The following is a 13,833-nucleotide window of genomic DNA, read 5'->3' as shown; positions in this document are numbered from 1 at the left end:
ATGGACGCGGAGGAGGCGTCCCACCATCCCAAGACTCCCCGCCGCCCCCGCCGCCGTGACCTCAACGCGCTGGTACTTCCCGATTTATCTCATCTGTTCCTGCTCTTCTATAGCGGTCTTGTGATCCCGAGCATTTGATCTGTGGATTCAAAGGATGTAAGATTCTACGCCAGCTTTTTCTGTTTCTGAGGCGTTAGGTGTCACCTGGAGATGGAAGCTTCGAATTTCATGAGGTTTTAGGGTTTTTACACCAGTGCGGCTCTGCGTTTGCGGTAGTTCAGACTCACCGAGAGAAGTTGGATATCGAGTTTGGAGCTGATAGCATCATTTAGTTTTTGTTGATAATGACTCGTATGTAGACTACTGTCGTGAGCTGGGAGCAGTATGTTTGTTTTCTTTAGGGGACAGTTGAGTTCCCTGTTCATCCTTGAGAGCCAGGAGTTCCAGTTTTAGAAGCCATTTAAGGATTGCTGGAGTAATACAGCTAGCTGGGTTGCACGTGCTAATGAATCTACCACGTATTGTTGCATTTCCCAATGTTGTCTCTGCTAGGTGCTTGCTCGCGTCGTCAGGGACTTAATCGCCGCTACATTATTTTTGTTAGGCCATTCAAAATGTTAAATAGATTGTAACTAAAATGTATGTCTTGAGAAAAAATGGTTTGATTTGGGAAGATATCTTTATTTTCAGCTATTAAGGATATTGACATGTGGCAAGTTGGCAACAAGAGAATGATACTACCATTTAGATTCAAGTTCTGGCATGCAAAATCTTATAAATTTTTTTTAGTAATCTTCACTTTTCTCTCTTCCAATCTTCGCCATCTCTTGTTATTTGAAATATGTTGCACCTTCTAGTTTTGGATAATCCTATTGTGGAGGTCTATCTTAAAATGAAGTATTAATTTACCTCCTCATTCTGATCCTCAGCCACTCCCACTCTCCATTAGCTCCTTTGGGCCAAAAAGATGGTTGTGCCACACTGCTTTGTATTCTTGATCCAGGAATGGTTAAGTAAGGCAACCAATTGGGGTAAGTTCAGAACCATTGCTGGACTAGGTACATAGAGGCCACCTTCAGCAATGCCGAAACTGATGGCTCCATACCTATCACAGTTGCTGTAGGCGGTGTCAGGCCATATTTAATCCTAAATGCAGAATGTATTCACAGTTACTGATGCCATGGAAGGTTAATTTTGCAATTGAAACGGCTCTCTGATGGAAGTCTTTTTTTCCAGGATCCCAATTTAGAGGAGTCTGATGGAGAGGACATTGGCATTCCAGAAGTTGGCATGGTGTTCAATAACCACATAGAGGTCAATCGATTCTACCGTAGGTATGCCCGCCGTGTTGGTTTTGGTGTCTCAGTTAGGAGGTCCTCGTTCTCACAAGAAGGCACCTGCTTATATCTTGAGCTGATGTGCTGTAAAGGAGGGCGTCCTCGTTATGAGCCTAAGTTCAGGAAACGAGCCTCATCAACCACCAACTGCCCAGCCAAGATCCGAGTGAAGTTATGGGGAGACAAATTGTTGCATGTAGAGTTGGCAACCCTTGATCATAATCACCCTGTAAGCCCAGCAATGGCAAGGTTCTTGAACTCTTACAAGCAGCTTTCTGGCCCTGCGAAGAGGCGATTGCGTATGGGTGCTCCTGGAGCTATGCCAGTTGAAGAGCCAAGCAAGATGCTTGTTGATAAGCTAGGTCCACTTGAGGAACTTCTGTTTGGAGAGAGCAAGAACCATAGCTTTGTTGAGAGGGGCCGTTTGAAGTTCCAACCTGGAGATTCAGAAGCACTTAGACTTTTCTTTACCCGGATGCAAGCCAAAAATGCGAACTTTTTCAATGTTATTGACTTGGATGATGAAGGTTCTGTCAGGAATGTTTTCTGGGCAGATGCACGGTCAAGAGCCATGCATGAGTATTATAATGATGCTATTACGCTTGACACTTCTTATGTGGCTAGTAAACATGATATGCCCCTTGTGACCTTTCTTGGTGTGAACCATCATGGCCAATCTGTCTTGCTGGGTTGTGGCCTGCTCGCTGATGAGACAGCAGAAACCTATACATGGCTCTTTAAGGCGTGGGTAGCATGCATGTCTGGTAATCTTCCAAAGGCTATCATCACTGACCAATGCAGGGGCATCCAGAGCGCAATCGCCGAGGTTGTTCCTGGAGTTCGCCATAGAATATGCTTGCATCAGATAATGAAGAGGGCATCAGAGCAGTTAAGTGGGCGGTCAGAGTACAAAGCTATTAGCAAGGCATTACAAAAAGCTGCATATGATTCTTTAACAGCAGATGAGTTTGAAGGAGAATGGAGTACTCTGATCACATACAATGGGCTTCAGGATCATGTCTGGCTAGGGACACTTTATGATTGTAGATTTTCATGGGTGCCTATCTTTCTTAAAGATACTTTTTGGGCAGGAATGTCTGCTACACAAAGAAGTGAAACTATCACTCCTTTCTTTGAAGGATGTGTTGATTCGAAAACCACCTTGAAGCAATTTCTTGGTAAGTATGAGATGACTTTGCAGAGCAAATATGAGAAAGAAGCCCAAGCAGATTTTGAGACATTTCATAAGCAACGTCCACCTGTTTCAAAATTCTATATGGAAGAACAGCTCTCGAAGGTATATACCCATAACATGTTCAAGAAGTTTCAAGATGAGATTGAAGCCATAATGTACTGCCATGTATCTTTGATGAATGGTGATGGCCCTATCTCCACATTCAATGTCAAGGAGTGTATTTTCCTTGAAGATGGTAAGAGGACTATGAGCAAGATTTTTGCAGTGACTTATAGCACAGAGGAAAAGGATATAACTTGTATATGTGGAGGTTTTCAATTTAGCGGTATACTATGTAGGCATAGTCTCTCAGTGCTCAAGTTTCAACAGGTTCGTGAAATTCCTTCACAGTATGTTCTTGATAGGTGGAAAAGGGATTTCAGACAATTGCATGTGATTGGACGACCTTCAAGTGATGTTGTTCCCAGCAATCGTGTGGATCGATATGACTATTTGTCGATGAGATGCCTGCAGCTTGTTGACTCTGTAGTCCTATCAGATAAGTATCGCCTTGCTTTGAGGTTGGCGAGAGAGGTAGAGAAGTTCCTATTAAATAGCGATACACACGATGATACGCAGCCAAGAATCAAGTCTCGTGTTCCTCAAGTAAATAAACCAAATATGGTGACAGGTCAAAATCTTGTAAACGAAGCTACTGACAATGGAAATGGTGGGCCCAAAAGACCGGAGGTACTAGTTCAATCTGTAACTTAGTCTGGTAGCATTAGACATCTTGCTTTGCACTATTAGGGAAATAGTCTACTTGAAGTCAACAGCCGCTGACTAAGATCATTCTAATTTTGAAAAATGCAGGCTTCTGCACCGGTGCAGGCATCACAAATTCAGAAGGTAGGTTGGAATAATCATCAGGAATTTATGCTCAATACCCTTCATCAGTTGACATATGTCGCAATGAGTATATTGACTACATATTGTTTTTACCGCAGGGAGTAGCAGAAACAGGTGTAGTTCCTGCTGGTTACATTGGAGTGCCGGCTAATGTTCAGCAATTCATGGGCAATCAAGGAGCAATCCAACCAAGCATCGTGTACATGGTTCCGGTATGTCAAAATACAGCTACCTGCTAAAGTTCCATTTTGTGCAATTACAAATAGCACCAGATGAGCATATTTTTAGGATATCCGGAGGCTTTCCTTACTCAAACATTTAAAGCTACTACTAGACCTTCCCATATTTGGCTGCATAATGCATACTCCCTCCGTCCTGATTTAGTCTACATTTTAGAAAAATGAGACAAATTAATAGGACAAAGATTTGGTGCACATGGGCACCAGTGATCTCGTTTTTAAAAAAAAATAAAAAATCATATTTTTGAGTTTTAAAAAATTCTGGAAAAAAATCCACACATAGTCAATGATGTATACCACAAACGTGCAAAAAATCAATTTCAAAATACTTAATATTTTGAGCTACACAAAAATGACAAAATTGTAGATCTGAGTAGTCATTTTGAAATCTCAAAAACATATCAGATTTTGTCATTTTTTTCTAGCTCAAAATAAAAATAATTTCAGATTAGGATTTTGCATGATTGTGGGATGTATCAATGACATTCTTCGGAATTATTTTCATGATTTTTATAACTCGTAAAAATATTTTTAATTTTTCTTTAACATAGCGAGAGCACTGGTGCTCGAGAGCTAAAAGCACTTTTCGCAAATTAGTAGTGTATTTATTAGTACTACTTAGATATGTGAACAACCAATCCAAGCTACATTGAAAATAACAACATCCAATAAAAAGAGCAAAACCACCTCGTTTTTAGTGTTGTTGTTGACTAAAAGTTAGAATGTAGAGTATTTCAGAACAAATTTTGAGGCTAGAATGTAGACTATTTCAGAACGGAGGGAGTAGGCCCGAAGTACATCATTTCTGAGGATTCGTGCTCTAAAGTTAACTCTTGCCTATGTAAATATTCAGAGTGGTGTTGACCCTCAGGCATTTGGAAATGGTGTTTTGATGCCAGTGATGTACCAGCAGATGTTCCAGGTTTGTTGTGTTTATGCTTGTTAACAAATTAATGCATTCATCCTTTCACTTTGGGAAGACCATTTTCATATGTACTTATGAATATACAATGTGATGAACACATCTAGATACCTCATCAGCCAAACGGAACCGTGCAAGACGCGTTGGCAAATGGTAAAAAGAAGCGACCTCGTGTCCAGAAGCCGATGGAGACATCTCATCAGCCAAATGGAACCCCAGGACCTGCATCTGGCTAATGGAGACTCTTCACATTTAAATCAGAATTCAGAACAGGTTTTTATTCATTGCGAATCCTGTTAACCCCTTCTGTTTTCTTTTGCACCACTATCTGTTGAGTTGGTAATGGCAATAGCCTGATGTTGTTGCACTGGGATTTGCCATGGTAACTATATTCTCAATCCCAGGACATTGTAAATATGCGGAAAATGTGGAGACTTGCTGCCAAGAGGAATCTTACGTGGTGGACGCCAGCAATAGCAGAAGTGCATCTCAACAATCTCAGTGGTGAACCCCAAGCATTTGCGCCAAGAAATGATGTTGAGCTAAGTGCTGGTCTTCATTCAGGTCATCCTGGGGCCCTGTCATGGTGTAGGATACTTCTCATCTTTTGATTTATGTTGATTCCCAGAATATACCAGTGGCTTGGTGATATGGATCCTTATGTAAATGATGGTTTTGCTGGAGTAGCCGTGTCTCCTGCCATGAGCATGGCGCGCATCAGGTTGCCTTGAATTGTGTCAGCTGAACAAGACTGTAAAAGAATGTTAGGCCATGTAAGAAACTCCGTAGCAGCGGCTGGGTTAAAACATCTAAGTAGGCACTTCATGGCACCTGAACTACGAGATGTCAAAAACTGCTCGTTTGAGACTGTAAGGCCCCCAATGCAGTGGCTCTTAACACGCTGGTAGATTTCAAGAGACTACCAAATGCGTCTCTTAAATGTTGTATCTAAGTGATTTCGATTAATTTTAGGAACTGCACATGATGGGGGCAGTAACTTTTTTCGGTTTTATGAATCTGCGCGGGCGGCCTCGTCAATCAGCCGCCTATGGCCACATACTCTCCGTCAGGGCCTCTTTGATTGAAAGAATTTAAAAACAATTATAATTCTAACCAATAAGAATGTTTTTATGATTCAAGATTGAACCCTCCAAAAAATTTATAGATTGCTTTCCTATATTACATAATCTTATAGGATTTCAAACAAGAGGTTAAATATCTTTTAAAAAAAACTATGTGTATAGGACAACTATGACGAAAACTCTAGAAAAAAGCCGACCTTCGCGAAGGGAATACAACTCGCTCCGCGTGCGACAAGTGGCGCGCTGTGGTGCCAGAAAATCCCTGGGAAGTGGTCTCCCTGCTCGCCACGTGTCGCAAGGAGAAGTGGTCTCCCTGCTCGCCACGTGTCGCAAGGAGAAGCAAAGTGGGAATGAGGGAGGAGAGAGAAGGCAGAGGGGGCTGCGTTTTTCCCTTTATTTTCTAGATTCGTTTTTTTAAAATGAAATATCTCGAGAACCGTAAGTCCAAATTACGAACCGTTTTCACTTTTGAGATCCTCACGTTGAGATTTTCAAAACTAGATCTCATGTTGATAGGTTTCAACATACTTTTTTTCCGTACTTCTAATAGTAGTATGGTTGTACCTGTGGTGTGTACCTAACTGTACTCGTGTTTCAACTGATAAGTACCTCGGTTTTTTAGTGTGTTTGGTGCAGTTTTTCCCTTTACTCGGTAACTGTACTCGTCCGTGTGTTACCTGTATTTACTCGTGTGCGCGACTATACTCGCTCGTGTGTGCGATCAGTACTGCATGCATGTACTTGCTCGTGTTCACGACCGCACTCTGCTCGTGTGCGCGACTGTACTCGCTCGTGTACGTGACTGTACTTCTATACATGTACCTGCTCGTGTGCACGACTGTACTTGCTCGTGTGCGCGACTGTACCTGCTCGTATGTGCGACTGTACCTGATCGTGTGTGCTACTGTACTTATGTACATGTACCTGCTCGTATGGACGATTGTACTCGCTCGTCCGCGCGACTGTATTCGCTTGTGTGCGCGACTGTACTCGTTCATCTGCACGACTGTACTCGCCTGTGTGCACGATTGTACTCGCTTGTCTACGCAAATGTATTTGTATTTATGCTCTATATGTAGTTGTATGTGTGTATTACCGTACTCGAAATACAAACATGCATGCAGCGTGGTGGCTACGTTTTTTTTATTTTCACATGCACTTTGCATGGTGTGGGGTGCGGCCTCGCGCGTGGTTTGCGCCGTGGGAGAATGAGGCCAGCTATGTACCTACTTACCGAGCTAGTTCGTACTCAAGAGGAAGGATGAGCGACGCGTACTCGTCGTGCGCAGCGCGCGTACTCGCGCGAGACCGGAGCAGCGCGGACTCGAGCATGCGGCCGCTCGGAGGTTTTATCACTTAGCACCATTAGTTGAGAAAAATTTTCGCGGGACGTGTCAGCTTAGCACACGTGTCAGCTTCTGATGTGTTTCGCGGGACGTAATTTTTCCTTCGCGAAGGTTGGTCTTTTTCTAGTGGTACCTAGTATGACATGCACTTCATCTCTATAGAAATTTCACGTGTTTTCCATGGCCCAACCAAACAATTTATATATCATGACGTAATACTATTCCTCTGATTTTAAAATCCTTTAAATCCAACCGCTCCCATTCTGAGCCAAAGCTGGCCCTCCCAAACAGTTGGCACGTTTGTGAACTCTAAGAGCATGTCTAACAGGCCCCTTATAACCGCCCACCTCGTTAAATTCCGGCGAGATACGGGGCAGGCGTGGTTTGGGCCGTCTAGCAGGCCCGTATTCGGGCCGTCCCGTTTCGGTGGAATACGGGGCCCAGGAAATCGGCCCCGCCGCCCCATACTTATACCGGGCGCAGGTGCGAGTTAGGGGTTAACCCCTCACTCGCAACCCTAGCTCCGTCGTGCGCCGCCGCCTCCTCCATCCTGCTCCGGCGAGCAATTCCTCGCTCCCTCGCGCCGCATTCCACCCCATCTCCGGCATGGACTCCCGCCGCCGCGAGCATCGCCTCCCGGCGAGCGGATCGAAGCGATCCCGCTCGCCGGGACAACGTGGAGGATGCCCGGCGGCTTCAATGCAAAGATCGGCCGCCGGAGCCGCCGCGCGGCCTCGCAAGTACGACGGCGGCCCGTTCGTCCCGCCGGCTGCGCGTGACTTCACGCGGGGCGGCCGCCGGTACGACGAGGACCCGCCGCTCAAGCCGACGGAGTGGCCCCAAGTTCGAGGCGTGGCGCGCCGAGCGGGAGCGCCGCCGCCGGGTGGACGAGGCATGGAGGGCGACCATCGGGAGCACCCGGCCGCGGAGGTGCTCCGCTCGCCGGCGAGGAGGAGGAGGAAGACGAGGACCGGGACCCCGCCTTCTTGAAGGCGATTGAAGAGTCCCTCAAGGACGCCGACGAGAGGAAGAGGGCGGAGGAGGAAGATAGGGCGGCGGCCATCGCCGTCGTGAAGGAGGCAGAGGCGCGGAGGCGGAGGCGGAGGCCGACGGCCACATCATCGACCTCTCCGACTAGGAAGTCGCGATCCTTGATCGCGCATTTTGTATGTAGGTACGTCGATTCCTATGTATGATCGACGAACTATGAATGAACAAGTTTCCCGGGGTTTTAATTTACAAATATACGGGGTCAAATACGGGTTCTGCTAGACGGAGCGGTGCATCGACGACCATTTTTTTATACGGGGCGAAAAAACGGCGAAATACGGGGCAGAAAAGTAAGGGGCCTGCTAGACATGCTCTAATTGCTGTTTAGTTGGGCACCAATGTTTTGCCTAAGAGCATCCCAGCCGGTTCGACCCCCGGCGAAAATCCAGATTTAACAAACGCCGGATTGGATGTAAAAAGGGCGTGGGGGCAACATTTTCCCAGCCGCTCACGATGCAAGTGGACAGGCCGCCGGCCCCGTCCATCCTGTCCGCTCCATCCGCCAAGATTAGTTGTGCAATTAGCGACGTCCGCGTCCGCTAATTCTGTGAGCCGTCGTTTCCGGCGGACATCCGCCAACATCCGTGGAGAATAGGGGAGCTGCGGTTGAGCGCGTGCGCGTTGCTGGGTGGGGCTGTTCTTATGGATGGGCGTGTGCGTAGCTTCGGCTAGTGTACGCCACTGTCTTTCCTGATTGGCGACAATGATTGCTGATGGTGCCTGCCAAGTAGAAGTACCGGTGTTTAGGTGGGTGCTACCTGCCATGGTTGTTGAGTAACAAGATCTTCTCAGCGATCTCATCCATTCATCTACATTTGAACCTGGCAGACTAACGGATCTTTTCAGTGTTCTACTACTAGTTTCACAAGTGCACGGGTGTATAGTTGACAGAAAAGCAAAATAAGAAGTATCCAATATGAACCATAATGAAAAGCAAAGTTGACGAGAAAAGCATGAGTGCATGACCATATACTATGTCTCCGGATGTGTCCATAGGTAAAACACTCCCGGAAAAGAACTACCAAAACAGCATAGAATGTCCGAAACTCCGGATAACAGATACCATATCACAGCTTGTAACATAAATCATGATTTCTGGATCTTAAGGTAAGATGATAAACTTGCTACTACTCCAGCCAGAAGATCACTGGCTAACGCTGAGCCACTTGGAGAACACATCAAACTCCGTGTAGTCTGTCGGAGATCATGGTCCGGTACCACGCCTTTCCAAAGTAGCCTTGATCTTAGAAGCCTCCTCCTATAAAAACAAGATATGATCTTCGGTATTAGAATATTGCCAATAATATGCATATATTGTACAGTGCTTTTGTACTGACTTAATCAATGTCCAATCCTAAAACAGCTAGTTCTATTTGTACTGCTTTGGATATGAAATCAGAGCCTCTGTTGTGAAGCAACCTTTTTTTAGTTCTTAACAATAAAAATGGCATTTTAATGTCTCTGTGAGCTGAACCAAAGTTTAGTTCATACAAGAAGAAAGTGTCATCATGTTTGTTCAATTGAGCTAACGGAATATAAATAACTAGTAAGGTTTCATAGTACATATTATAAGCAACTAGTAGCTCTCACAAATGTTTACCTGTTTGATTTCCGCAAGCTAATTATCTGTTGGTTCACTTTCTTCATGGCACTCGCTTTCTTGGTAGAAAACCTGCCATTTAGTTTGAGGCATGTGAGACAAAGAAGAGTTCAACCATCTTCACTGAGACTTCTCAGATGCACCTGTAAAAAAGAACAGAAAATGTAAGCCATCCCAGCTGCCTTTAGGTTGTTACGCCAACATCAAATGTTCAGACCACCATTTACTGAACATTATCACCAAGCCAGGATACTACAGTACTCAATAAAGCCATCACAAGTTGCAGGAATTATGAATTAAATCAGAACTAGGCAGATCTGTAGAACAATGGATAATGACCCAGTGCGCAAATTCACAGTAGGTGCTACATGAGATAGACAAGACAGGAAACTACAAGTAAGATGTAGGGTATATTAAAGGTGTTGGCAAACAAATTCAGTCAGTCCAGGTACCCAAACATGAAAGCCTCTCCACATAATCGCCTCCGGAATCCAGGGTATGAATTAGTACCGCAACCCCAACGAAGTACTCGAACACCTAGCAATCAGGCTGTGAAATATAGGCTTTCATAGTCCTGTTTATATATCTCCTGTTTCACCTGTGTGTCTGTGCGCAAATTCACTGTACTTTTTGTTGTCATATGAAATGCACATGGAATCCTTCAAAAAGAAAATGCTGATACTGCCTAGTCCAGTTGCTGCAATGGCTGCCATATGCCCAGATTTCGCTTGCTGGAGCTAGACATTAGACGGGACGGCAAATTAAGTCTGAGTTTGGTATTGCTGTGGATTACAAAAATCTCATTTGGTTAACTGTTTTTACATGTTTTACAGTCTGTTCAGTTTAGCTGATCTCCTTCGAAAGCTAAACACATACCGGAAGCTTTCATAGAAAACACACAAAATAGAATGTAATGAACCGTGACATCATATAAGTTTCTCCATAAATATAATACTTCCTCCGTTCGTAAAAGGCAAAAGGATATCTTAAATTTATGTGATCTGAATGTATCTACACCCAAAATAGTGTCTATCTAATCTAACTTTTTAGATAAATCTTTACCATGTGTATGATTTTCTTACATGGATGTGGAATATCATGTCCTCTTCTACCTAGAAGGATATGGATGTGAGTGGAAACTGAGAGACTGGAGTAGTCAGAAGTCAAAGTCTCCTCTCAGGACAAACAGGCCCGGAACAGGAAATACTACCAATACTGTTTACACTGAATCGATGGGGAAGAGAAGTATCAAAGAAGGGTTGCTACCTGTCCCGCCAGATTCCTGTCCTCTTCCTCTCGAAGGATTCTTGTGCACCTCCATATCTCGCTGGATTCGTTCCCTCCTCCGCCGGAATCTTGCCCTCCCCCACCCTCCGCGCCCATCTCTCCGGAGGCGGCGACGGCAAGGGAGCCGGGGACGCAGAAGGATACGAGCGGATACGAGCAGGGTGCGAGGAGGCGGCGAGCTAGGTGCGGGGAGGCGGCGAGCTGGGCGGAGACGAGCAAGGCGCCGGCCCGACGGCGGCGACCAGCGTGGCGGCGTGCCCTATCTACTCCGGTTCGTTTGCTTCGAGCGAGTCTTTTTTTCTTAGCGGGTGGACGGCCTGGCGGGCCAAATAAACATAGTCTGTGAGGCCGCCTTGCTTATGTGGCCTAGCCGCTAGGCCGTTTGGGCCTTTTTAGCGGCGCGGACGGAGCGGACGAGCGGATATCCGCCTCCGCCTGCATCGTGACCAGCCGCACCCCCGGCTTTCGCCCATTAGCAACGGTACATTCAAAATATTGTCTTCCCGCTACACAAAAGAATCGCCAATGTCCGGCGATCGGATCAGACACATTCCGGCGATCGAAACTAGACGACTACAGGCTCATCGGCGGTCCCGTCCTGAGCAACGGCGTCTGGCGCGGTATCGGGCGATGCATCGGCGTCTGGTGTGGCATCGTCAGGTGAAGCATCGGAGTCTGCAGTTGTCGAAGCAGCGGGAGTAGACGTCGAAGCGGAGGACGAAGGAGCCGACGGTGGCCAGAGGATGTCTTGGCGATGTGCGTTGTACCAAGCCCGCGTCTCCTCGTCCATGTTGGCATCGTTGCCGCTGATCAGGAACGCCAGGTCGGTGTTCCTCTTCTTCGCCGCCGCTGTTTCCTTGAGCAAGGCAATGCGGACGCCCTGGTTGGCGAGCATCGCCTTCCACCGTACGTCGTGCTTGTCGTCCCTCCCGGCGGCGTGCGCCCTCGCGTCGGCCCAGCACTTGTCGAAGGACGCCTGCAACCTGTCGGCTGGATGACCAGCCTTCTTCAGCTCTTTCAGTTTCTTCTGGCCTTGCTCGGGGCGGCCCGCCGACGCGGCAGGGGCAGGATCGTCGGGGTTGTACTTCTCGCCCTTGTTGTTGGCGAGATTCTTGCGCACCGCCTTCCACTTGTCGCACTCCGAGATGCGGGCGAACACGTTGAAGTACTTGAACATCTGGTCGTCGTTGTCGTTGGCGTACATGTCCAGCGCCCGACGAATCTGCAAAAACAGACCGACAAACAGGCCGGTCTTTCAAGATTAAAACCTCGGCGATGTAGGGTCGATGGAGGAGTCATGGCGAGTGAGTATACCCTTGCTTCATAGTCCTCGCCGCTCACAACATGCTTGTCGAGCTCCTCCTGTACGACGTGCCACTTGCTGCACGCCGCGTGGACGATCCCCCAATGGGTGCCCATTGCCTTCTCGCCGCGTTCCATCACCGTCTTGTTGAAGTATGGATCGACGAGTTTGCGCTCGTCGAACGCCACCTTGACCCGCTACCAGTATGTGTCGTAGCTCTGATTCGTGCCGGTGATGCCGTTCATAGACACCGTCATCCAAGCTTCGGCGAGGCACTCCTCTTCTTTGCCCGTCCATTTGATCCGCGGCTCGGCTGGCGGCGAGTTCTTCTTCCTTCTCTTCTTTTTCCCCTTGGACGACGCCTCCGGGGCTTCGGGCGCTTCCTCTTCGTCGGCGTCCAGGTCGACGCACGCCTCCTCATCTTCTTCGTCGACGTATTGGGTACCGTCATTCTCATCAGCTTGGTGATCGCCCTGGTCGACGTTGGAGTTGAAGCCGCCCCGCGACGCGACGACTTCCGCCGCCCTTGCCTCCTCTTGTGTCAAGCTCGGGCTCGCCGCGGCGGCCATGGAGCCCGACGTGATCATCTCGTGCATCACGGGCTCATTTGGCGGTGGCATCCCGGGGTTGGAGAAGGGAAGCGGCCCACGCATCAGGGCAGGCGAGATGCCCTCGTACATCGCACCGTCGTACGCCGTCGTCGACGGCGTAAACCCGGCCATGCCGGCGGCGGCGTAGGTGTCATGGTACATGGCCGTGGCCGGCGACGCCAGCGAGAAGGAAGGAGATCCGACCATACCTTGGGTAGGCCATGACCCGGGGAACTGGGCGATGTGCGGGCGGCCGAAGTTGATGGAGATCAGCCTCGCCTGTTCGTCCGCCGCCGCCGCCACCCTCTTCGCGTTGCACTTCTTCTCCCTCTCCACCCGAGCGCGAGTTTCGCGTTGCCGCCGTTCCTGATCCGCCGCCCACGCCGCGTTTGACATGCCCGGCGGCCTCTGTTTAGGCGCCCGCCACTTCCTCGCCTTCGGCGCGCCATCGGCGGCGAGCTTCTTCGGCGACATGGTGGTGGAAGGGAAGAGGAGGAGCTGCAACTGTGGAGGGAGAATGGCGGTAGCTCCGAATTTCGGCGGGGAAAATGCTTCTATGCGGCGCAATTTGGAGGGAAAACGAAATTAATGGAGGGAACTACCGGCTGTGTCGCCGACAACGCGGGCCCGCTCGACGTTTCACGCGCTTTTGTTTCGTCCGGAGTCCTCGGCCGGGCCTCGGAAACCCGGGGATGGCCTGGGCTCTCCGGACATATGAAAGGGCAAATCCGGACGAAAAAAACGAGGAACCGGGGGCGCGGCTGGGCTGTTTTCGTCCATCCGGATGAAAAAAAAGACGTCCTGGGAGAGGGCCTCGTCTCAGAGGGCCTCGTCGGGGAGACGGCTGGAGATGCTCTAACCCAGCGTAGTACGTGTATGCACTGCATTTTTTTTTTGCCAACGCATGGGCGAGTCCAGGGCTGCCGAATCCTGAGCCAATAAATTGTTGGAAGGGCTTACTGTGGCATTAACCAAACATTACCCTCAACCTCCA

The 13,833-nt window shown here is 48.2% G+C and overlaps 1 protein-coding gene across 1 annotated transcript; it reads left to right on the top strand.

The window, feature by feature from the left end:
- Nucleotides 1-5,503, top strand: LOC124692676 (protein FAR1-RELATED SEQUENCE 6-like). Its single transcript, XM_047226095.1, has 6 exons — nucleotides 1-72; nucleotides 1,237-3,276; nucleotides 3,519-3,632; nucleotides 4,513-4,581; nucleotides 4,689-4,854; nucleotides 4,986-5,503. The coding sequence occupies exons 1-5, from the start codon at nucleotides 1-3 to the stop codon at nucleotides 4,815-4,817; spliced, it is 2,424 nt and encodes an 807-aa protein (XP_047082051.1). The 3' UTR covers nucleotides 4,818-4,854; nucleotides 4,986-5,503.
- Nucleotides 5,504-13,833: the final 8,330 nt, after the last annotated feature.

The sequence above is a fragment of the Lolium rigidum genome, chromosome 2 (assembly GCF_022539505.1).
Source record: "Lolium rigidum isolate FL_2022 chromosome 2, APGP_CSIRO_Lrig_0.1, whole genome shotgun sequence".
NCBI lineage: Eukaryota > Viridiplantae > Streptophyta > Magnoliopsida > Poales > Poaceae > Lolium > Lolium rigidum.
The sequence above is the reverse complement of the archived record's forward strand: the minus strand, read 5'-3'. Positions and strand labels throughout refer to the sequence as shown.